This window comes from Halictus rubicundus, chromosome 15 (assembly GCF_050948215.1).
Source record: "Halictus rubicundus isolate RS-2024b chromosome 15, iyHalRubi1_principal, whole genome shotgun sequence".
NCBI lineage: Eukaryota > Metazoa > Arthropoda > Insecta > Hymenoptera > Halictidae > Halictus > Halictus rubicundus.
This window is the reverse complement of record NC_135163.1, coordinates 1,926,012-1,951,091: the sequence shown is the minus strand read 5'-3', so window position 1 is coordinate 1,951,091 and position 25,080 is coordinate 1,926,012. Positions and strand designations below refer to the sequence as shown.

General features: G+C 53.1%; 1 protein-coding gene across 2 annotated transcripts; it reads right to left on the bottom strand.

Moving 5' to 3' along the window:
• Nucleotides 1–250: 250 nt before the first annotated feature.
• LOC143361371 (uncharacterized) lies at nt 251–24,864 on the bottom strand. Of its 2 annotated transcripts, none has more exons than XM_076800708.1 (6): nt 23,950–24,864; nt 17,056–17,308; nt 13,630–13,903; nt 10,848–11,012; nt 2,649–2,725; nt 251–1,660 (listed from the first exon to the last, which is right to left on the bottom strand). In XM_076800708.1, exons 1-6 carry the CDS (start codon nt 24,518–24,520, stop codon nt 1,021–1,023), a joined length of 1,980 nt encoding a protein of 659 aa, XP_076656823.1. In that variant the 5' UTR covers nt 24,521–24,864; the 3' UTR covers nt 251–1,020. The 2 variants fall into 2 exon arrangements, with proteins under 2 accessions (XP_076656823.1, XP_076656825.1); XM_076800710.1 differs by having other exon boundaries at nt 251–1,648.
• Nucleotides 24,865–25,080: the final 216 nt, after the last annotated feature.

Below are 25,080 nucleotides of genomic sequence, written 5' to 3'. Positions count from 1 at the left end.
TTGCGCTCCGGGATCGTAGTTCCGCGGTCAGCCCCCACCGCTTACAGCTGCTCGGCCCGAAGCTTCATCCCCTAATCGCGCGGTCGGCTCGAGGATCGCGGCACGATGCCGTTAAACGCGGTATCCTGTTCTCGGTTAACCGAACGGATCCGCTCGCGTTCGACGCCGAAGATCTCGAGACCTTGTTCTTACGAAGGGAAGAGAGATCGTGGAAATCGTGGGTGATTGCGGAAACGGGAAAAGTCGAGCTAGACGAAAGCCCCAGCGATTAGGCTCGGTACAAGAGTTTATTAGGGTTTATTTACACGGGAACGGCTTGCACAGCAAATAGGTACTTACGCGTCTTCGCAACACAAGCATCAACGATATAACGCTCTAGACTAAGGCTAACCGCCTCGCGGCGATGACGATCGTCGATCAAGCTACCGCGGAAGGTCGCGAGACGCGCGAACGACGCGACGGGCCCGGAAAATCACGTTCGCCGGAAGGATCGTCTCGTCGGATTGTCCCTCGCGTCCCTCCCGCGTCCAGTACGGTTTCGAAACATAAATAACGAGAACGATAACGGTAAGTCATGATAAGGAAATATACAACTTATGTTACACGAACGATGTCGACGATACTACCTAGACCTGTAAATCCACAGCTATATATATACCTATATACATACATTTCAGAATTCGCCGTGAATCGCTTCGTACGAGATTGCGCGCGCAATCTTCGGATTCGCGCGACCGACTCTAGCGGTAGCGTCGTCTCGACGCTCTCCCGCGTGCGATCGCGATCGCGATCGTTCTCTTCGGTCCGTGGAAGGAGAGCAAGTGCGACGGAACGGAAATGCGGGCAGAGGTCGTCGTCGACGGAGGATCCGATCGACTTGCTTCGATTTCGGAGGCGAACACGGACGACGGGGAGAAGGAGAAGGAGAAGGAGAAGGAAAAGATGAGAAGGAGAAGGAGGCGCGGAACAACGCCGGCAAATGGTCCCCAGATTTTCGAGCCGATCGACGGTCGGCGACGACTACGAAGGCGAGAGGTCCTGCGCGTCTCTGCCGAGGCTGTCGGTCGGCGAGGGGGTTGTCCTCCTCGCGGGCGACAACGAGGAGCCTTGCGGCGTCGAGGACTTCGGGGCGACGGTGGTCGTGTGGTACGGGGAGAATCGGTGGTGCGCCAACGCCAGGGCGGAAGGGTAGAGAGGTCGAGGCGCGGCCGGGCTCGTACCGGGATTCTGCGTGCTCGACCCTGCCAGTTGCTGTTGTTGCTGCTGCTGCTGCTGCTGCTGTTGTTGCTGTTGTTGCTGCTGGTGAGCCGCGGCGAACAGCGTCGGACCTATCGACGAGGCCCACCACAGGTGGCCCAATTGCTGCTGCTGTTGCTGCTGCTGCTGCTGCTGGTGTTGCTGCTGGTGGCTGGTTCCCGCGGGCGAAGCTCCCGGGTACACCAGAGCGGGACCGACCAGCTGAGCGTACGGGCTGACGGCTACCGCCGCCGCGGCTCGCAGCAACATCTGAGACCGCGCCGCCCACAGCGCCTTCTCCTCCAGGCTGAGATTGCTCACCGCGCCCGCCTGCAGCTGATCCATCTCGAACGGAAGTCGATGGGGAAACCTCAGCGACTGCTGTTCCGCCAGCATCGACTCCATCGTCTCCCTGAAAGGGAAGCTGCTCGATTATGCATTTTTTTCCTCGATCAAGAGCACCGACGCGACGCGACGCGCCTCCTTCCGCGGTAATCGATCATCTCTACCGGTCCCTATCTCGCGCGTGCAACAAACGAATCCGGATCTTATAACCCGTGTAATATTAACCCTTTGCACTCGAACACCTCTATTTCAACTGCAAAATCAAGCCGTTTCTTTTCACCTGAAACATGCTCATCTTATTGCACAGTGTTTTATAGATTGTACAGTTGGAATTACGCCTGCTTTCACATACGAATTTTTAGCAATTTGTTAACACTAAACCTATCACGGCCGGTCAAATTGTCCTTTCCAAACTTCTGCGTACAATTTCATAGATACAACGTGATCACATCGCTATTTATCTTTACGACTTTTCTTATAGTATGTGTGCAATGTGTCTTTCAGTATTTATTTCCCGTTTTATTTTTTCTTTCTCAAGAAATATTTGTAACCTGCCCTACCTACCGCGGCCATCGTTTCGACCGCGTCGGTACGTTTAGTGTCGAATAAAGACGAATCTAATGACATAAAACCTGTGCGGTATAACCGTGCGACTATTTTTTAGCGGTACCTCGAAGTCGCCGTTCGAATGCAAACGGTTCCCATGTGTTTTAATTGCACGAATATTCAAGTACTTTCTAATACACGGTGATGCAACGTCGAATAGTTCAGCGCTGCCTCGTTTCGAAAAGAACCCGATCAGAAAAGAAAACCGCACCGGTTGCCGAATAGGCTCGTGCACGCAAATACACGGACATCTTTATATCCGCGTGCACGGAGAAAAGAACGGATAATCACGAGTGCGTTAACCCTTTACACTCCTTTGTCGAGTGTGACTCGACATTTAAACAGGTGTTTACAAAATTCCGGAGTGCAAAGGGTTAAGAACGCGGATACTCGATTCGCGAATACACGATCCGCGGATTTTACGTCGAAACTGGTAGATTCTAAGAGTTTCCAAGATTTACCTCTCGAAATCGGTGAGCCTCGACGAGTCTCGGAAACCCTTGGCGAACGGGTTGCTGTCGATCTTGAGCTTGGTGATCTGCAACAGGAAGAAGACGGATCGATTCGTGGTGGATCTCGGCCATCGCGCGAATCCTTTCGATCTAGCCGGAGGCGAGGCAAACGGAGGCGACACGGGGCGACAGAGGCTCCGCTCGAAAATTACGTCACCGAACGGTAACGACGCGACGCCTGTCGGGAAACGAGCGGCCGCGGCCGTTTCGAAACGGTTCGTTCCATCGATCGGGAGTCAACGGCTCGTAAAATTAGAAGAAGGCGGGAAAACGATTCGTCCTGCCGGAGGGTACGGGGAAGCCCGAGGGAGAAGCGGAGCCGGGCGGATGGAAGGGCGATACCTCGTTTACGAGCCATCGGAATCGGTGTTCCGATCGCGCGCGTTCTCGAAGGCTGCCGGAGCCTCGCGGAAATCCAGCCTAAGTCGGCCGTTTCGCGTTACCCAGGGGCCCACCCACGGCGTGGATCGACGAGGAACGACAAGAACCGAAGAGACGCGACGCGACGCGACGGATGCACAGGTGGCCTCGATCAAACCAGCGCCCCCAATTAGCAGCCGGGTGTCAAGGTCCTAGGCCGGCGCTTCCGCAAAGGTTCCCCGAGGGTTCGGACTTTTCCTTTTTCGGGCGAGCCAACGGACACCGCGTGTAAATCTTTCCGGATTCCAGAGGAGGAAACCGGGAACGTTCGCGGGACGCGGTCTCGCGAACATTTTCGCTCCTCGAGATCCGATGTTTTCCGAACCGGAAGGTCGCGGTTCGTCGCAGAAGCGGCCGCGAGCGAGAAGTTTATTTGTTCGGTAAAAGGAGCCGCTGCTCCTCTGGAAAGCCGGAATGGAGAGGTCAGAGAAGAGGGGAAAAAGAGGGACGACAGAGTCGGTGTCAAGTGGGTGGTCCAATTACCCTACGGTTTCGCGCTCACGAGCAGCACGTGCAGCCTGGTAATAAGACTCTTTCCTTCAAAGCCGAGGCTAAGCCGCGTTAAGCCTGGAGCTGCCTCGGTTTTAGTTACGATTCCGCTGACATCATTAGCCAAACATCTGGCCCACCTCCGCCGTCAGCTATGTCCTCGTCCTCCTCGCGTCCGCCTCGTCCTTCCCGTCGTCTAGCTACTTCCACGACGATACGTTCCGTTCCTTTGCTTCCCTTTCCTTTCCGTTCCGTTCCATTCGGCGCGCGGTTGCGAGTCGACCACCGCAACCCGATGAGGCGCGAGACGCGAGGCGCGAAACTTTACTCCTCCCTTCGCCCTGCTCCCTTCGTCGCCATCCGGCTTGGCTCGTTCTCTTCGCGTTCTCCTCTAGTTTTCTCCTCTCTTTCGTCCCGTTTGCCTGCCTCATTTTACGATCGCTCCCCGCTAACCGAGCGAGCGAGCGGTAATATCGCTGCCGGTCGCGTCGCGCCGAGCCGCGTCTTTGAAATCGACCCGCGCGACCGCGGTCGCAACTCTGAACGCGAGACTCGCTCTTTGATATCGTGCAGCTCGTTTTGCCCCCGCGGGCCCTGGTCTTGGAGCGGAACGGAGCGACGCAGAGCGGCGGTTGGTTCGTCTTCTCGTCGCTTTTCTCGCCACTGTCCCGGACGGGTTACGTATCAATCGTCGGCGGCCGAGCGACGAGCGTCGATTAATTTAGAGTCTCGACGCGTCGATGCGCCTCGCTTCGCAGCCGCGAACATCGCACGCTCCTTTCGAGACGAGGGAGAAGGCCGAGGGGAAGAGCGGATTCGCGGATCAAGGAAAAACCGCTCGGGGAAAATTGAGAACGTTCGAGCCGGTCGAAGCGGAGACACGCCGAATCGATGGGCTGGCCTGGCCTGGCCTGGCCTGGCCGCGAAGAAGTTATACGATTTCGTTGACACGGCTCGACCAAACGGTTGGACCACTTCCCAGACCGATTTACGGCGTCCACGGTGGACGCGCAGGGTGTTGCTCGCCGTGATAAATTTGCTCGCGGGCCGTGCGCGGCTCTCTTCTCTCGGTCGATGCCAAACCATCGTCGGCAACGAATAAATCGTTCCAGCCACTGACCGCGAGCCGCCAGATATTTTACTCTGTATCCTACGGGATACAGAGTAGCCGTCGACAAAAAGACCCTCGAGATTTTTGTCGTGCCTCCCCGCTCGGAGATCGTTAAGGTGCGAATGCACTAGCCAGCAACTTGCCACGTTTTCTTGCCAGAGCAACTTTCAGAAACGTGTGCGGCAAACTGCCCTACAACGCGATAACCTCCTAACGGGATTTCCATAAAACGCGCTGCAAAAATTGCGTCGTCCCTCCTATAACATGGTACTCTCGCGTGTAATTCCGAGTTTCTTATAACGAGGTACGAGTTAATCCGATTTGTACTAATTCCGAGTTATAACTAGACTGCGGATCTTTATGCAAAATAAAAATTTTCTACCTGAACTGCAACAAACTGCAGTGAAACAGAAATTTATTTTCTTTCTTAATATGTTTAATAGGTTGAAAACAATGTAATAGCATTTTAAAATTTTTCTAATGTTTTTACTGTTTTAACCCTTGGCACTCGAATGGCGCCACTTAAAATTGTTGCCTGTATTTAAATTACTAAACACGTCAATATTGTACGAGTAAATTGCACCATTTTCGTATGTATAACATGAACAAGAATATATAGAAGGGAAATATTCTAGGTCGGAAGAAATGTTTCGTTTTCGAGTTAAAATAGCTTCGAGTGCAAAGTACGCCTAACCATTTTTGTCATAAATGCATAAAATCCGCAGTCTATTTATAACGCAGTTATGGCACGAATTAATCGCGTTATTAGAGGGCCGATTTGTTCGCAAATATTATAAATATACTGGTTAAACTATCCAGTGTATCCGCACCTTTAACCTCGGCGCGGGGAACGTCGCAGCCCGAAACAATCGCCGGCGATCGCACACGACGAAGGAAAACGAGCTCGTAAAAACGTCGCGCGGAACGGAGAGGTTTTCGGCTGCGAGCTCCCGCTCGTCCGCTCTCCGCTCCGCAACCACGCGATCCGCCATGCAGAGAACGCGCGTGCGGTTAAACGTGCTTCCGAGGCACAGACTAATTTCCTGCGGACGCGAACAAAGAGCGAATCGCTTCGACACCGGGCTACAAGTAGGGATTGCCCTGGTCGATCGCGGGACAGGTAGCCAATTACCTTCCGACTGCGGACCGACGATGAAAATTGAGAGAGAATTTGCGAACGCGGTGGACGACGCGGAGTTCCCTCGCGGGACAGATCGGTTTCACGGACCCTGGGGAAGAATTTCGCTGGGTCGTGTTTCCGTCGCGAATCCGCTCCGCTCCGCGCCGCGCCGCGCAGTGCGCTTTTGCTTTCGACCGTCTCTCGTCGACGTTCTATTTTCGCACGGAGCGATTTCTTTTCTCTCGCTTCGATCGGGTACACCGGTCCTTCCGATCTCGCTGCCGAACTCGACGAGAAAGCGGACCTCCGTTGGTTTCTCCGCGGAAGCGCCACGAGCAAAATGAAACTTTAGGTAATTGAAAGGGATGCTTTCGCACCCGGCTGGCTGCTAATAATAGATTTAATAGAGACGCGCGTGCACATCGGGGAAGGGGTCCCGTGGCGGGCTACGCTCGGTTCGCTCGTGCCACAATTTAGTGCCCTTTGCGCTGCCGCTGCTACCGCTGCCACTTTCGTACCAGTTTCGCTCTCCCGCTTCGTCATTCTTGTCGGTTTCGTCGACGACAGATTCGATCTTCGAATCGGCGAATCGGCGAATCCGCGACTGCCGCCGTCGCCCGTGTATCGTTGCACAAAGGAAAACGCCGAAACGGAAGTGAACAGTCGGCAACGCTCGTGTGCGTGTACTTCGCGGGGCGAGGAAGGGTTCCGTCCCCCTCCGATGCTCCCCCCTCGAACGGCCCTGTCTCATTCGAACGCGATTATTTATGTTTTCTTTCGTTCGTGCGGTCCGACACCGACGCCGTCGCCCGCAGCCAACTAAAGCCATCGACTGCCTCTTCTTCCTCCGCCTCGTCCTCTTCTGCCGCGCCACTTCTGCTTCTGCTTTTGCTTCTGCTTCTGCTTTTGCTTCTGCTTCTGCTTTTGCTTCCGCTGACGCGTTCGCGCGAGACGCCTACTCGCGATACCTGTCCTGTGCATGTCCTCTCCCTCCTCTCCCGCTTTCCTCGCGTTCTTTCTCGAGCCTTCTTCTTCTTCGTCTTCTTGTTACGCTTTGTCGCCGTGCTTCAGACGCCATTCGATTTCGAGGTACGTCGACGCACAGTTTTCTCCGGGATTTACGAAACGTGAAACGACTTAGCAGGCAGTTGCTCCCGTTTCGGCGTCGAGCAGCTAATTAGCCCGACCATACGGGCGCAAACTGTGTAAAAAGATAACGACCCGCGGCGTATTGCCGCGGGAATTTTCCGGCGCGATGATCGCGATTACGATTACGCGGCAATTACTCCCGGGTTCCGCTCTAAACGCGTCCGTCAAGACTGGTCGTGACGACGCGAAGCGACGCGTATCACCTAGCTTGTCGTTAATCTCGCGCGTTTGCTCGATCTTTCCGCGGATCGGCACCTCGCCGCGTCGTTCACATCGGTCGAGGCTCGATCGCCGAGAACGTCTCTCCGTTTCGCTGGCTGACCTTTCGCGGATTTCGATTCGATCCGTCTTGTTACGCGCGCCATTCGATACCGCGGAACAGGAGTCGCAGGCAACGCGGCTCGGCGCGGCTCGGCGCGGCTCGGCGCGGCGAGCAACCAAACAAACCGACGAAACTTTAAACGCTCTTAACGATCTCGAGAGAAAGAGGTGTTCCCGTGACGTTTATCGCTCGTCGTTCGACGTCCGCCGACCGAAATTTACGAATCCCTTTCGAAGCCGTTGGCACCCTTCCAGTTAAGCACGTCCCTTTCGTTCCGGCGCGGCGCGACTCGGCCTGCGTGAACGCGTTCGCTCGACTTCAACGTTGACCACGAAATCGAGTCGATCGTTTTTCGTTGTCGAGCGATCGTGTTCGAGCCACGCCTTCTGGAAATCTTTCGAACGTTCGAAGGGTTGCTGCGCCGCTACGCTTGTATCTCCGGACAGCCGTTATCCGAATCGGATAACCAAACGCAGAGACGGTAGGAACTCGACATTTAACGATTAACAAAAGAATGAAAGAAGTGGGAAAGAAAGAATTTTCGGACGCGGAAATTCTAGCTTTTCCAAGCGCGTGTCGTAGGTGGCCAAGGTCGAAGGACCGGTCGTAAAAGTAACGATTGCCAGAACTCTGGCTCGGTCGTTGAAAAGTCCTTGGCAGTGACGTCTTCAAGATGTGTCTTTTCGGAGAAAGAAACTTTCTCCGCACCCTTGAGGGACGGAGAATTTTCCCCCCATTACCGGTCTTAGATCGGCATCGTCGAGCGTTACTTTGTTCACGTGTTGATTACAGTAAATTCTCGATATTTGTCGACAACACGGGTCTTTTCAGCGTCCTGTATCGTCCAGGAGACATACTCGAGCCGTGTTATGTTTACACCCCTCGGCGTCCGAGGCCTTTCGAGCTTCGCGGTACTGGAGATAATTCCGCGACGATTATCGTCCACATCTTGGCGACATATATAGAGAAATCACTGTATCTTGGTTGTTATTGTAAGAATTCTCATTGCGTGATTTTTATGGAACACATTTAACCCTTAACGGACCAATGCCGCCATGTAAGCGGCATGGCACTTTTACTTGCTGTTATTATTTTACTTACTTTTATCTTGTTATCCTATTACTCTGAATATATATTAATAAATTTTCGCCAACATATAAGTTTCTGTTCGTATGAAAAATAGCTTGGACCTGGTGGGAAGTAAACTTGAAATACTTCCGGACCGTTAAGGGGGGCCGGCAGGCATTTGGCCTTGACTGTCACGCTATGTTATGCTATGCCTTTTTTTCTAGACATTTTACGTCTTAAATAAGTAAGTAATCAATTAAAAATACATACCACCGTGTTTGTACATGTCTTTGCTATGTCTGTATAGAGCCCTTTTTTCGATACGAACACTAAATCTCGCGAAATTAAGAGAATCTCTCAGCGGCAGCCATCTTGTGACGTCATACTTGCTTCAGAATTCGAATTTTCTGCCGAATATTACAAATTACTCCACGATGAGGTAGAAATTCGCAATTTGGGCTCTATACAGACATAAATTGGACTTTTAGGAAACACAATTGACCACTTCTAAACTGCTCATTGCAATATTGAAGCGATAGTTTGAAAAGGTTTTGACCCATGCATACGTATATGGATTTCAAACCATGCCGGCCCCCTTAAGGGTTAACACTAGAACTACCGAGCCCTAAACTTAGACTTATCCCTTTATAATGACAGCAAGATTGAATTTTCTAGAACTTGTACTCCAAAGACGAGATATATTAAAAAAATTTCTCGTGAAAACGTTTTCATAGTTTCGGTAATCGTGAAAGAAGAAATCATCCACCAGTCATTTTGACTGGTCCGGTAGTTCTAGTGTTAACATGAGACGCGTCCGGACATTATTTATCAGCATAACATCCTAAAAACGATTCTCTTATTCGAACATTCGTGTTTCCCCGTTCAGTTCGGATAATCGAGGTTCTACCGTGAGTGGTTGGGAACCCTGCGGATCTACGCAAAATCGCGAAGCAACAACGTACAACTTTCCCCGCGACGCTGTATTCGCGGAGTTTAGCCTAGGGAAGGGGTCGGGTTCGGATAACGGAGGCTCGCGAAGAAGAGCAACGAGGAGACACTCGGAAGAGACGACATCGCCGGGCGATAAGGAGCTGGCAGAACGGATGGAGGAATAGCTGCGACGGCGAGCGAGCGAACGACCGAGCGAGTAGGAAAGAAGGACGGCAGTTAGGTTATGAATTATGAGGCGCGGGGCGAGAGCGAGAGCGAGAGCGAGAAAGACGAATCGAGATGGCTTAGAGGTCGTTACGAGAGAAGTCGGTAGGGAGGCTCGAGACAAGACGAAGACAAAAACCATCCGCAACGATACGTAGTAGCTCGCGCGCGACTCGAAAAAAAGCTTGGTCTCCGCTAAACGAGCGAGCTCCTCGTCAACGACGACAACGACCGGGACGATGACTGAGAGGGAAGACGACAACCCCGAACACGATAACGACGAGCGATGGGCGACGAGCGAGCCGCGACCAATCGCTTTCGAGACGGTCGATCGAACGAGATCGCGAGTCGTGTCGTGTCGTGTCGTGTCGTGTCGACTCGACTCCGCGCGTCTCGCGAAACCATCCTCGACAATTTCATTCCGACCAACGAACAAACCAACAGCGTAGGAAGAAAGGAAGGAACTAGATGGCAACGGGCAACAAGATTTAGGAAGAGACGGAGGAGAAGCCGGCCGAGCCGAGCCGAGCCGAGCCGAGCCGAGATAATTGCCAAGGCATCTCTTCGCACCTCATCATCGTCATCAACGGCCGCCTCGTTCTCTCGCAGTTGTCGCGGTCGACGAGGGTGGCTAACCGGACCACCCGTTAACGCTTTGAGGCGCGGTCGATCGGCACCGTTTTCTCCTCATCGGAGAGTGCTCGGATTCTTCTGCGTTCGTTCGCTGGAAGCCGCGCAAAACGAGGACGCTTCGCGCATTTTTCTCGTCTCGGGAGAAGGGGCGCCACGGCGGGAGCGAGCATTGTCGCGAGCGGAATAGAGCAGAGCGGAGCTGAGCAGAACAGAGAGAAGGGAAGAAAGAGGAACGCGCGCGTCCGTCGAAGAGATCGGAGTCGCGCGGCACCGCGACGCTCTTGGAATGCGAACGAACCGCGCGCGCGAGCCGGACCACACATGAGGCGCTCGCTCCTAAACGACTATCGTAAAATACGATAATGCTCCGTCGTTCTCGCGCCCCGAACCGGGAATCCAAAGTTGAACGCGCGAGCGCAAGAAGAATCGTCGCGGGGCTAAATCCACGACTCTTGCCGACTCGCGCCGGTTACTAAATCGTCCCGAACGGAATTACCAAACGAGTCGCGCGCGCGCGCTCGCGAGGCAAACGAGCGGGAAAGGTTCGATCCTCCGGGAAGGAAAACGATTATTCCAGGAGAAATTCCGGCGATCCCGAGGGCGCGAACGCGTCGAGAAAGAACCGAAAACGGCAGAGAAGAAACGAAGCGGCCGCAACAAGAGACTAAGCGGAACACTTACGAGTTGATTCTGATAGGCGGTGACAGCGGTGAATATGGCCTCCGGGAATATGAAGGTCTTGTGAGGCTCCTTCTCGAGGTCGGTTATCGGCTTGGCCGTGCCCGAGTCCGGTCGCTTCACCAGATGGATCCTCGGCTGATATTTGTGCATCGAATTCAGCACCAGCTGGAAATCGACAATTTCGATTTGTTAGAACACTTCGCTAATCCTGCGAACGCTGTTTCTCTTTAACGCTTCGAGGACTTTTTGATACTTTCCACAACTATGTTCAAACTCTAGGAAACATAAGTCGACTGCAGATTTTATGCATGCATAGAAAAAACGAGCTGGTGCAGTTCAAGATGAGCAAGATATTAAAAGAACTTGAGAACGTCGATACATTATTTTCATTAACACGTTAACTGCACGTCAGTCACATATGACTGACAGTGATTTGTGAATAGGGTTAGAAATTCATTTTTATAGTGATATATCCAGATAAACCGAATTTTATTAGGATTTTTAGAACTCAAAAGAGTTAAGACAGCATCCCCTATAATACATTTTAAATTTTTAGTTTCATTAACCAGTTAACTGAGTTTGACGAGTATACTCGTCATGAAGAAATGGCAATATTTTGAGCCATGCCGAGTATACTCGTCAAAACAGCTATAATTCAAACAGCGGTTAATTTTTGCGACGCAACTTAGGTACACATTTTTCAAAGAGGTCGGAACAGCTAACTGGTTAATTAAATTACACTGATTTTCTGAGATTCTCTGGGATTGATTTTTGGCACTTAACGTGGTAAAGAAAAAGAGAAGCTTCTTATACGGTTTCGCGCAATTGTTATTCTGCACAAAGATCCGTGGTCTAACGATAAGAATGTGCATCGTGTCTGATGATTTGACCACGTGGAGTTTTTATTAGGGGTACCCATAAGTAATCAATTATTGATAAAAAATTTGTTTTGCCTTTAGTTCTGTACCGATCGTTGAAGAGGAAACACGTATTCTTTAGCAGTTTTCGGTAAAGCAGCCTGTGTTCAAAATATTCTAAAAAGTATAATTTTTTTTACAACCCTACAATAAAATGGCGGCGTCCGTACCTTCCGAGGATCATATTCGTCATTGCATACTTTTTCATTTTCATGCGGGATTTAATGCAACGGTAACAACAAAGAAAATTTGCGATGTTTATGGAGATGTATTGAAGGTCAACAAGTGTCAACGTTGGTTCAGTAGGTTTGCTGCGCGGGTGATTATGATCTCTCTGACAGGCCTCGAAATGGACGACCAGTTGAATTTGATAATGAAACCCTAAAATCTCTAGTGGAAGCTGGTCCAAAATTAACTATACAAGAATTATCGAGAAGCCTTGGGTTCACATGGTCAACTATACAAAGGCACCCACACAAAATGGGAAAGGCATATAGGCAAAGAATATGTGTACCGCATCAATTATCTGAGACCAACAAGAATATTCGTCGATCAATTTGCACTTGATTGCTATCCAGATTTCGTAGAGATCCATTTCTTAGCAGAATCGGAGATGAAAATGGATTCTTCATGATAATATAAAGCATTCCAAGCAATGGCTTTCTGCAAATCAAACCACAATATCAACCCCTAAACCTAGCTTATCGCTTAGAAAGATGTTACTGTGCATTTGGTGGGATTGTCGTGGCATGATGCACTTTGCGTTGTTGAAACCTGGTGAAACAGTTACTGCTGAGTTGTATTGTCAGCAATTACAACGGTTGCATTCAGAACTATTGAAAAGCAGAGCATCTTTAGTTCACAGAAAAGGTGTAACACTGCAAATTGACAATGCCCGGCCCCATACAGCGAAACTCACTCAGGAAAAACTCAAAGAATTGCAATGGGAAGTTTTACCGCCCCCCCCCCCCACACTCACCGGATATTGCTCCCTCTGACTATCATCTTTTCAGATCTCTGGAGCATTATTTAAGAAATAAAACATTCACTTCTGTGGAAGATGTAAGGAGGTACCTTGAGTCATATTTTGCTTCACGAATGCTGCATTTCTATAAGAGGGGGATTGAAAATTTGCAGAGGAAAGATGGCAAACTGTCCTTGATAATGATGGAGATTATATAATAAATTAAGAAATAAAAACTTGAATTTACTACAAAGTCTGTTCTAGATTTCAAAATAATTGATTACTTATGGACCCCCCTAATAAATATTTTTCAGAGTCAGTACGGTGTACCGATGTCGTCCCCGAAGATTTAAATCGTTCTACGTTGCCCATCGACGATGCTGGATCGACGCGACGCGACACAACGCGACGCAACGGAAGAAAAAGTCTACGAATTAGGAGCACACGGTTGCTCCGCAGCATTCCCGGCTAACCGTTCGAAAGAATCGCTTTGGCTTCGTCTGGCAGCGCGCAGCACTCTGAATACCAAATGAGCCTCGCGAAGAACCGCTGACCCGATCGGAGGAGTTCCTATTTACGTCAGTCATCCGATGAATTAAGGACCCTGCTGCCGTTGCTGCTGCCGCTGCCACCGGTGCCGATGGTAGCGGTTAGTGGTAGTGGTAACCACGGCGTCGCCGCCGCCGTCACCGTACCAAAGAGAAACGCGCGCGCGTCGTCCAGGAGAGTCGAGCAGCGACGCGAAATCACGCGAACGAGAACGATATCGCGGAAAAACGCACCTCCGCCCCGGTGCCAGAGAATCGAATCGGAACGAATCGAAAATCGGCATAGTTCGAACCGGTCGCGACACGCCCGATCGGTCCGGTCTTCGATATCACAGGGACAAAGATATACTCACGTGGCCGTGCCTGTCCATGTCATTGTTGGTCAGCTTGACTTTCTCGAAAGAGACGACCTGCTTTCGTAGCTGCTCGCCCGTAAAAGGCGAATCCGGGTGGACATAGAGGCGCGCAGGTGCCGGAGGATCGGCTTTCCCGGCCACCAGCCAAGAACTCCTGTGATAAGCGTACCGATACCGCTTGTTGTCCACCGGGACGATGTCCATCAGGACCGCGTACCGACTGTCCGCCTTCAGCCCGTTGAACGACACTCGGCAGGTCGGGAACATTCTCCTGCGAAAGAAACGAGGTGAGAACGGCGCGTTAAAGCTCGCGAAGCGAAGCGGATCGCAAGAAGCAACGTTCCTCGTCGGGTTCCACGGTGAGCTGGGTCCGGCGAGGGGAAGTCGGAGTCGGAGTCTGAATCGGACTCGGAGTCGAAGAGAGTCCCGGGGAGAAAGAGAGAGAGAGAGAGAGAGAGAGAGAGAGAGAGAGAGAGAGAGAAAGAGAAAGAGAAAGAGAGGCCCGTTCCTTGGATAAAGCGGACGGTTGAAAGCGGATCGTGCCAATTTTAGGGTTAACGCGGTGACGGCGAGCGGTGTCGGTGGCGCAGTGGCGCAGTGGGGCAGGGAGGGTAGCCGGTCGGAGGATCAGGCTGGCGCGAATGTTTTGCCTCGGAGGCCAAACATTAATACCGTGTCGGGCCCCCCGCTGCTCGACCACTAAAACGCGGGGACACCCGCCGATCTTATCTACGTCTTCTCCTCGGTCCTTGTCGACTCGGTATGCATTCATCCCGCCAGCGCCACGAGTGTGAGTAATGCTTTTATTTATCAAGCCGTCCTTTGTTAATGAATTGAACTCGGCTCGCGGGAAAAGGTGGCCCCTTCGATCCACCACACCCCACCCCGTTCCGTTCCGTTCCGTTCCGTTCCGTTCCGTTCCGTCCCGTTTCGTACCGTACCGCGCTGCCTCACCCCCGTTCACCTCCACAGTTCACCTCCGCGTTCACCTCCACCGTTCATCCCGGCCCACCTCGTTCGAGAGGATCGTTCGTTTCTTTCTCCGCGAGCACCACGGAAACCGGGATTCTTTTCGTCGAAGCGATCTCGTTAAGGCTTCGCGAAAGCTTCGCGAATTCCCGCCTTCGGGAACGTTCACGCCCACCTCGCTCTCTCCGCTCTCCGCTCTCGTTCGGCTCGCGCGCACCACGAGACCGCACCTCGAGACCGAGAGAGAACTCGATGATCCGTGGGCAAGACCGCGACGGCGTTCGAGACGGGGATGAAGAGATGGGGGATGCGACGAAGGAAAGAAGGCCGCGCAAACCGAGGGGGTGGCCCCGGTTCTGCCCTTCGAGTCTCTGCAAATAACAGCGAAGAAGGGAGAAAACGTGGGCAGAGAGGGGGCACCGTTTCGCCGTTTCGAGGGAGGGTGGTGGCGAAGGGTCGCGCGGAGGATCGAAGAAACGAGCCACGCTAAGTTGACGGCCGAAGGGAGCGACGAGCAGCGTCGCGACGCAGATCTAATTACTAACGCGCGACTAAGCGTGCAGTGGGGTAGCGGAGATCCCCTTCGGGAGCCTGCGAGAGAGCTCACGAGCTTCCGAGCTTCCGAGCTTGCAAACACTGAACGCCGAGCACCGAGCACCGTGCAAGAGTCGGGGGATGTTGCCTTTGCGTCGCGTACACCCGCTACGAACCGCACCGAGCCGCACCGAGCCGCACCGAGGCGGGCAATTAGGCGCGCGTTCGCCGCGTCCGCGTCCTCGTCCTCGTCCTCGTCCTCGTCTTCTCTCTTTCTCTCTCTCTCTCTCTCTCTCTCTATCGTCCCACCACCGCTATACGCTCCACGCCACCCGCTTCGCTTCCATTTCCACCCCCGGACACCAAGCCGCCGCCATCCCTCTCCTCGATACGCCTCTAATTTAACCGCCGAGGCTCGACGTTCGACCGCGGCCTAGACACGCGATAATTATCTCCGCGGTGCCGATTACCAACTTTGCAAACCATTTTCCACTATGATTTCGGCGACAGGAACACGCGGCTCCAACGAGAACAAACAGGGTTGACGTACGGGTTCGGCCAACGTTGACCTTCTACTAGCATAGGAAACGCGGCGTTTAACCCTTTCCAGCCCTATTTCGAGCCAGGCTCGACATTCAGTTTCGCACTAATAGTTGTTACTTGTTTGACTAATTTACATTACATACGATACCGCACAAAAGTATCCGGACACTCCGCGGTGAATTCGTCGATGAATCTCGTATTTGATTTTAGTGTAGTATTGGTAAGTTCCACATACGTATTTTTTAACCCTTAGCACTCGAATGGCAACTGTACGGCGCCACACTAGAATTGCTGTATCATTATGTAACATATTTTTTGTTAAATTTGTTTGTATTTAATAAATCACTGAACATTTCAGTATTGTATAGAGTAAATTGCACCATTTTCGTATGTGCAACACGAAAAAAGAAGTGTATAGAAGGGAAATATTCTAAGTCGGAAGAAATGTTTCATTTTGGAGTTAAAATAGCTTCGAGTGCAAAGGGTTAGATTGAAACGTTAAATATTTCATAAGAAACTAATACAAATCGATTCGAGTCACTATTTTAGGCACCGAAGTAACTTTTATGCAACGCTAATACATATTTCGCAAGTGTCCGGATACGTTTGAGCGGTAGTGGACATCAATAATGTCTCATGCTATTTTACCCGGTAGTGGACAACAATAATTTCTCGGCTATTTTACCCAGACTAGCGAAGCTACATATAGAAATATAATTGAATTATATTACGCTAAAGCAAGTTCTCAAATAAAGGAGGGAAAATCCTTGGCGGATTGCAAAGGATTAATTTACCCGGCAACAGCATCTTGATCTCACGTAGTTTCCGAATCATCGACTGGATAACAACGTGAGGAAATTAGGAGAGTCGGAGGATTCGAACTATGAATCTCGAATACCTCCCTTTTTCCTACAATCACGAAGAGAAGTTGGACAACGACCTGCCTAGGCTCTGGGTTTTCCAGGGCAAAGTTTCGCTTTCCCGGATCGTTTTTCCAGAAAAGTTGCCTTTCGTACGAAGAAGCGGGCGGAAAATCGAAAATCGAAGATCGAAAGGTATTTTCAGCTCGGGATCTCGCGTGCCCGAGATCGGCCGGTACAGAAGCGGTCTCGAGGTTGCCGGGTTTCCGCTCGCAGCGCAGCGGCCCGACTAATCGACCGAGGCTCGATACAGCAATTTAACCGGTCGTCCGTCACCGTGCGAGCTTCGCCGCACACCTCTTTTAATTCTCGCCCGGTAATTTCTCGCTCGCGTGCGCGGGTCTTTCGAAATCGAATATTGAATTCGAGACGAGTTGCGAAACGAGACGTCCGAACGTAGCGAAGCGGAGCGGAGCGGAGCAGAGAGAGAGAGAGAGCGCGCGCGCGCGCGTCTTACCTTCCAGTCTTGGTGATGATCATCTCGGTGCCCAGCTCGTTGAATTTGTCCCACAGATCTTTCGTCTCCAGATGACAGACGACGTGTCTGAGCTCCTCGCAATTCGACCGTTCCTGAAGAAGCGGATTGACAGGGGACGCGGCCTTTCCGCTCGTGCTTCCGGTGTCGTCGGTTTCCGGGTCGTCTTCCGCGACGATCGACTCCTGAATCGGCGGGGCACCGCGAACGATGCCGGACACGCTCGGTTCCCTTTCTGAAACGCACACAATAACCGTTTAGAAGACCGTTTGCGAGTTTCTCCTTTGTACGACGGAGTCACGAAATTGCCGCGAGGAAACGGTTCGTCCGTCGCATCGCGTCGCGTCGCGTCGCGTCGCGTCGCGTCACGGCACGGTATTCAGAGGGCCCCCGTTGTTTGTCGGAGTCTTCGACGCTTCTTCTTTTTCCCCCGAGCACTATCGCGCGTCGTCGATTTTCCGCTGTTCCGTCGACGTTCCGAAGCTTCGATTCGATCCGGGTAGAGTTTAGTCGGCCGCGGAACGAGTTTATCGAAACGCGTCTGCGGAAAAGGACGGCAGAAGAAGGGAATAACGACCGATAAATCGATATATCGTCGGTAATTAATTGTTGCATAGTTATCGAGGCGAGAGGAAACGTTCTCGGGTTGCGTGCCGGTAATCTCGCAGGTATCTCGGTATATTGAAAGGTTTCCAGCTGGAAGCGGTAAATGCTACGTAAATACAGACTCGGCCGGCCGGCCGCGAGAATCTGCGGGGATGTTTTACGACTAAAACTAGCACCGTCGAAGAAAATTGCCGTTATCGCAAGTGGTAATTCGTTGCTAATGCCTTGCGCGACGCGATGCAACGCGAAAAGAGGCGAGGCGACGCGACGCGACGGTACGCGAGGACAATCGGTCGATTTCGTCGGTAATTATCGGCGGATAGCGGAGACGACGGGACTTGCGTAAACGTAATCGCGAAATCACGAAGGCGGTATGCACGCGGAGCGATAGAGAGGAGAACGGTTCACGGATTCGTTCGCGGGCGACGCTTCTCCGCGTCTTTCCGACCAATTGGAGCGGTTTGATCGCGTCCGCGATATATTTTCTGGAGGATCAAAGTCGACGCGCGGACAGCCTCCCGTCGAATTCATTCGTCACAGTCGCATACGCTCGTTAGCTCGCGTTTCGCGGCGGAGCGGAGCGGCGCTCGAAGCGGAGGACGGAATCGCGAAACCGCGGGAGAACCCTGAACTCTCTCGCGGCAGATCGCAATCAGCGGCGTTTGCGTAATTAATCGATGCCTCGCGATTTTCAAGGATCGTTTGCTTCCGAGCTCTCGAACTGCGACCGACCGATCGTCGGTCTCCCTTTCGCTCGCACGAGAGCCTCGCGGCGAAGATAATAGCGCGACGCCTACGGTAGCGGCTTCCAAACGATAATTATATAATTATCCACTTAGGACCCAAGCGGCTTCTTTCGGTTTCACGGTCTCGACGAGTTTATCGTTCTGTTTTAGCTCTATCGCGCCACCTCCGGTTCCGAAATCACGGTCGTTTCCGATTCTCCGAGCGATCCGGGGAATTTCGCCGATCGAACGAACGGGCCACCGCTGCGCCGCCGCAAATTGGAGCGAGTTTCACCCGGCTAATTGCCGTCGCACCGGCGACAAAACGATTTCTTCGGAAGACTCGCGCGCGATTAGCTCCGTATAGCACGGCCGGCAGGTGTGCGCGGCGACCGATAACTCGAAACGATCGCGAATAAATTAATAATAAACACCGGGGAGCGCTTTTAGCGGCCGCTTTCGCACGAGATTCGTCGCGTCGATGCCTCGACGGGCTGAAAAGCGTATTTCGCTTAACGCGATTTCGTTCGCGGCACGCTTAAGAATTACTTTCGCTCGTTAAGACGATTCTGTTCGCTCGCCTTAGGGCACGGCGGGGAAAGGGATCGTTGCGGCCGACAGAGGAACGGAAAGGGAGAACGAGCAGGGAGCGTTCAGGCATTTAGCCGGCTGCTTAGTCCCTTCCGAGAGAAGTTTCTCGCGTTCTGCCGTGGATCGACGGACCTCGCGAGAACGAACGATTCCACGGATCAGGAATTTTGGTGCAAAGTCGTCGGCCTGCGACGGATCGCGGCTAATTGGTCGCTCGACGATGGCTCGCGCGATGTGTGGTCTAGCATCCGCGTATTTTTATTCGACACGGCGAACGGCGGTGTTAAACGACTGACGAAACGGATGACGAGTCGCCGCTCCGGAACGATCCGTGGCTGCGCGTCTGTCGGCCGAGCCCGACTTTCGAGCAACTTTACGACCGACCTCGTCAAGTGAGTTACGGTTGCGAGTGCGCGCCGCAACGCCAGCAAACGCTGCAATACGCCGTAGCGTCGGTCTGCGCCGCGTCCGACGCCGACGGATCAAAGACCGGCACCCGGACAGATTGAAACGCGTCCGCCGCGAATGTCCTCCCACAATCTACGACCGCGACGGCCCGCCTCTCTCTCTCTCTCTCTCTCTCCCTCTCTTTTGCTCTCCGCTCTCCCCGCTTCCGTCGATTCCTCCCGATTTCCCTCCGAAACACGGCATCGAATTCACGGTTTTCGCCGACGGGTCTCGCCTTTGATTTCCGGACTCGCGACCGTCTCGGCTCGGCCACGGCGACAAGTTTACGATCGAGAGCGCGAGTTACGCGCGCCGACTAGTCTGTACCGAGCAGCAAAGCTGTTCAAACGTTTCGCCTCGCGTCTCTGAAACAAGATCGAGATCCGGCACTCGAGATCGTACCGGCGCACCGGAAATACGCGGCCACACCGCGAGATCCCCGGGAAAACTGTCGCGGAGCTGTTGCGGAGCCCGTCCACGGTCCGTCCGGTTACGCCGAAAGCATTAAGCCGTTATCTGATCGCGACAGAGCAGCACCGAACGATCGATCAGTCTGTCGACAGGTAATTAAAAGAGGCACCTTGTTTGTTCGCGAAACGTAAATTAATCTGGCCGTGACGAGGTGTGTTTTTTGCGGATCGCTCTCGATGGGACTTCCACGCGGCCACTTTGCGCGTCTTATCGCCGCGAAAATATGTACTCTCCGATCGCGATCCGAACCGACGCCGAACGACGCGACGCACGCCCGAGCAACGTGGAGACGCCGACGCATCGTCGAGAGCAGTATCGGCATCATTCTTTCCGTCGATACTCGAGCGCACCAACGCGGTCTCGACGCGTCCTTTCCGTTATGGTCTCACCGTCACCGTCGCGATTTTCGCTTCAGTTTTCGTTAAATCGGCAAGCTCGTATCATTTGACGAGGTTGCTCGTACGTAGAGATTGGATCAAGCACACACATTACAAGTAGGTTCGAGTCTGGCTGGACAGATTCGAATGTTTCGCGGGTACTTCGAAAAAGGAAAGCAATGCTTTCGAATACAGTGATTTCTCTATATATGTCGCCAAGGCCCGGATGATAAACGTCGCGGAATTATCCCCACTACCACGAGGTATTGTAGACTCCGAGAACCCAGACAAGATAGTTTCGAATTTTTTTTAAGCATTTCGGGGAACGCATGTACAGTATGTACTTTCAAAAATGGTTACAAGCACGTTTCCGAACCTACAGCTACTGTTCATTATAGAGTTCGAAACTAGTTTGTGTAAAATGATTACAGTGAATTCTCGTTACGAGTCAGTGCCAACCTTACGATTTGGAGTCAGTGGAACCGCGGTGGGGGCCGAACAACATTGTATCGGAGAAAGACATTTTCTCAGTCTTCTTGTCACTTTCGGTTAGTAGTCATAGGCTTTTACGACTTGTAGATGGATATGACTCTTACGTTTCCAGCGTGCCCTGTGTATTTCAAACGCGACGCTCGGCGAGAACCTCGGATTTCGTCTAAGAGTCATTCGCCAGAACCGCGCGACTGACTCCTAACGAGAATTCACTGTACGTGGCAAGTATACCCGTTGAAAGTTTTTGGTTTTTGAGCAGCGATCGAAAGTCGCGGAACGAAACTTGGTTATTGAACTTGATCCCATCTTTAGTCGTCGGTACATACCGGCTAGCCGGCGCGGCGAGCGAATCGTCGACGCGTCCACGGGCCGGAAAAGACATCGCGGCGATATAATTTTTCTGTCGTTCGCGGCGAGCGTCCGCGTGTTTGACGGGCCTCGATTGGTTTTACTCGAGTAACGGCGCACGATGTAATTCCGAGCGAACGGAGCGCGCGAGCGAACGAACCATATCGCCTCGTTCCACGGACCATACGCTCGGCTCGGCTCGGCTCGGTTTAGCCGTGGCGCGGACTCTGCACGCCTCGCGCGAAACGTGCGTTTTGCGCGTCTCTCATTGTCCGAGACTTCCGGGAAAGCTTCGGCCGACGAGGACGCGACTGGAAACCCTTTGGCCGATCGTTGTTGTTGTCGTCGTTGTGCGTTCGACTCGAATATTATCCGGCCACGATAAAATTGTCAACATTGTCGTGTCAAACCCGAAAACGATTTGTTTCCCTCTATCGGTTATCGGTTATCGGTTATCGCTTATCGGGATAGCGAATGTTTCGAGAACATGCTCGACGCTCTACGCTCGAAACGAGAGAAATGTTTACCGGGCACACGGAGAAATCCTCGAATCTCGGACGTGTCAACGATCGTTTAAGCGAACTGGTTCAGAGGCCAGGTGGGCGCCCACGAATTCCTATGTGGGTCGAGACGCGAGAGGCTCGATCGCTCGCTCCATCCGATTTTCACGCCAACAGACGCAGAGAGAGAGAGAGAGAGGGAGAGAGAAAAAGTGAGAGAGATGCAACCGATTATCTACGAATCGCAACGAGAAGTGTCTGCAATCTTATCGACGCGACGGCTCGAGTTGAAATTTTTCACGCAATCCAGCGAGAAGGGCAACGACGATTTCTGATAGAACACGGTGGTCCCCTTTCGATCGACCGGCCAACGAGAAATTAATCGCGAGCCGATTGAACGATCAACGGGATGGAGAGAAGCAGAGACGATAAGGGTCGTTACGGTTTCCGGTTATTTCGAGGCGTTCCCCGTAGGTCGGCCTCGGCTTCGGCCTCTCGGCCTCCTCCATCTGGCTCCAACGAGTTAATCGATCCCGAGCCGATTCCAACCGGTCGTAACTTCTGGCACGGTCGACGCGGCGTGTCGTAGTTCCTCGCTTAACTAAGTCATTGGCTATTTATTACGGTTGACACTCCGACGAAACCCAATACGCTGGCGTGAAATTTTTTTCGTCGTTGGTGGCCTCGCGTGGAAACGAGCTACCGTTCGCATCAGACTCGGTTCGTCGGCCCGATCGAAAAATCGAAAATCTGAAATCTCGTTCGCCTCGCGATCTCGATTCCACTCGTTCCACCCCTGGGAAACCGGATGCAACTTCTCGAAACGAACTAGAAACTGGTTGTCTCGCTTGTTTCGAACGCGAAGAGAATCGAAAGACCCGCTTGTGTGCGATCGAACGCGGAAAAAAGTCAAACGATCGGTGCGTGTCGCGTTCTATCCGTCGCTACCATGTACAAAATTGATGCGCGCGATCGGGATTAGATTCGGATCGGCGAAAAGGGAAGAGACGTACCGGATGATCGTCGAAGAGAGAAACGGTCGGGAGGATACCGCGAATAGGCGAGCGAGCGATCGCGAGAGGGGAGAAGTTTGTTGTCGGTGAACGAGTCGCAGCGAGGCAGCCTCGAAATTAACGATTTATTTAACAATTTGGAAGGCCGGAGGTTCGCGAACCGCGGTTTTCGCGACGCCCCGGTCCATGGTGGTGGGGGGAGGGGGGGCGAGGCGGCTTCTCGAGGCCGGAGGGGAGTAAGAGCGCGTGTCCAACACACGTGCACGCACACGAGAGTCCGCTGGTCGATTCATCGCGCCGTTTACCCAAGTTTATTTGGGAACGACGGTCCGTTTCCGTGGGTGAATTGCACCGTGGCCAACCGTAAATTTCGTCCGCGGTAGAATCTTCGTGGGCGATTATTCGCCGCGGGCGTCCAAGATACGCGATGATGAAACCAAACACCGAGTCGAGCTCGAGTCGAGTCGAGCCCGAGTCGAGTCGAGTCGGGCTCGGTTCGGACGGACGTCTGGCTGAGCGAACCAGCCACGGTCGTTTCCAGAATTCCGATGAGACACCTCACCTGATCGCGCGAAACGACCGCTTCGCGCCCGAGGAATTAACGCCCGGCGAAATCACGCACCGGGGACTACTACAAGCCTCGAAAAAACCTCGCCCGTTAAATCATTCATTAACAAAAGGAGCCATCGAGAGCCCCACCTCCGACCTCGTGTTCCCTTCCTTCTGCTCTCCACCTTTTCTTCTTCTTCTTTTCTCCTCTCGGCTTCTCTCCGCCCGTCTTTCTCGCCTCCGAACTGGAGGCAAAAAAAATCGGTTCCCGCCGCTCGAAACGGAAATGGTTTTCGCGGCGGCGCGATCGACGGACGGAAAATCTCGTGTCCCGGGCAAATGTCTTTTTTTCCCGTTCGGAAAACAAAAAAAAAAGAAAAGAAACGAAAGCGACGCGCAACGGGGGAGAGAGCCGGACAAAAACGGTCGCGTCGTTCGACGGGTTGAACGGGGCAAAGGGAGAAAAAAGCGGGACCGACGACGTTTATCTCGGTAACGAGCCCGGCAACTCATCCGTCGCGTCACGCTCTTGCACTCCGATGTATTGTTTTTGTAATTCGAGACGTGCACCGTAATCTTTCGAATCGTATCACCCACGCCGGAACCACCGTTAAACGTTTTCTCACCACTATCGACCGAATTTCGGTTGTTCTCCCGTACCGGTTAGGTTCGCCGCGCGTTTCCTAATTTCCAGGCTCGATCCGGGGTCCGTTGGTTAACGAGATTCTCGATTCCACGACGCAAAGGGAGAACTCACCGTGCTGATGCAGCTTGCCGCCGCCGACGGCCTGTTGCTGCAACTGTCGATGCTGATGAGGCTGTTGGAGCTGCTGCTGACTCTGCTGCTGTTGCTGCTGTTGCTGCTGTTGCTGCGGGATCGTCGGCGACGTCGGGGTGGTTTGGGACTGCTGTTGCTGTTGCTGCTGTCGGGAATCTCGCGCCATGATGGCCGCGATGCTAAAGTCGGTGGCAGACTGGCGGCTCGACTGGCTGTTGCAGTTGTTGTTCAGATTGTTCAAGAGGCTGCTGTTCGGCGATGGGCTGGAGCTTTCGTCGCCGTCGTCGCGGGTGCAGCCGGGCGACAGGCCGCGGCCGGCGGAAACCGCGGAGGCGGCGGTGCCCTCGGCCTGCATTTTTCGCCCAAGAAACAGATGTCGAGATTCCTCGTCGTCCTCCTCGCTGCCGGTTCCTCCGCCGCCGCCGCCGCCGCCGCCTCCTCCGCCTCCTCCGCCACCACCGCCGCCGCCACCGCCACCGCCACCCCCGAACGAAGACAGCGTCAATCCGTTTCTCTTCCTACCGGCGAGACCTCGCGACTCCAGCAACATCACCTCGCCCTCTACCTCTCGCGACGCGGCCCTCGGCTCACTCAACTGTTGTCGTTGTCGTCGATTGCGTATCGGTGTTGCGGTCGGCGCGTGTCCGAGACAGTAGTCGGTCTATCTACGCTCTTCCTGACGGGAATCCTCGACATTCTCCCGGAAGATCGCGGTCTCCCGTCGTCTTTGGCGTTGTCGTCGTCGTGGCGGTGACGGTAGTGATGATTATGATGATGACGATGACGATGGTGGTGGTGGTGGTTCTGATTGTCGACGTTCTCTCCTCTTCTCTCGTACACGCTGCTGCTCCGGATGGTTTTCGGCGATGAATCGAACGCACGTCGAAACGAACAAGAAGGCGACTCTCGTCGCGACGCGAGGCGTCCCGTTACGTCGAGCCTCGAGGTGCGCGGTGTAGCGCGCGCATCGCGGCGACACCTCGATACGCGTCCAACTCTCGAAGCGCAGCAACTCGTCGCGGCACGATGACGACGACGAAGAAGATGCACGCGCGCACCTATCGGGAAACACTGGTGGTCGCGCGTTCAAAAACGCAAACGCGTTCGCGG

Bases quoted from the DNA above. Each gene is read 5' to 3' on its own strand.
- LOC143361371 (XM_076800708.1), bottom strand. From the start codon at position 24,520: ATGTTGCTGGAGTCGCGAGGTCTCGCCGGTAGGAAGAGAAACGGATTG. The intron at 11,013-13,629 runs GTGAGTATATCT...GTCGATTTCCAG, and splicing joins ACATGGACAGGCACGGCCAC to CTGGTGCTGAATTCGATGCA. The intron at 2,726-10,847 runs GTAAGTGTTCCG...TTCCTGTTGCAG, and splicing joins CCGCCTATCAGAATCAACTC to ATCACCAAGCTCAAGATCGA.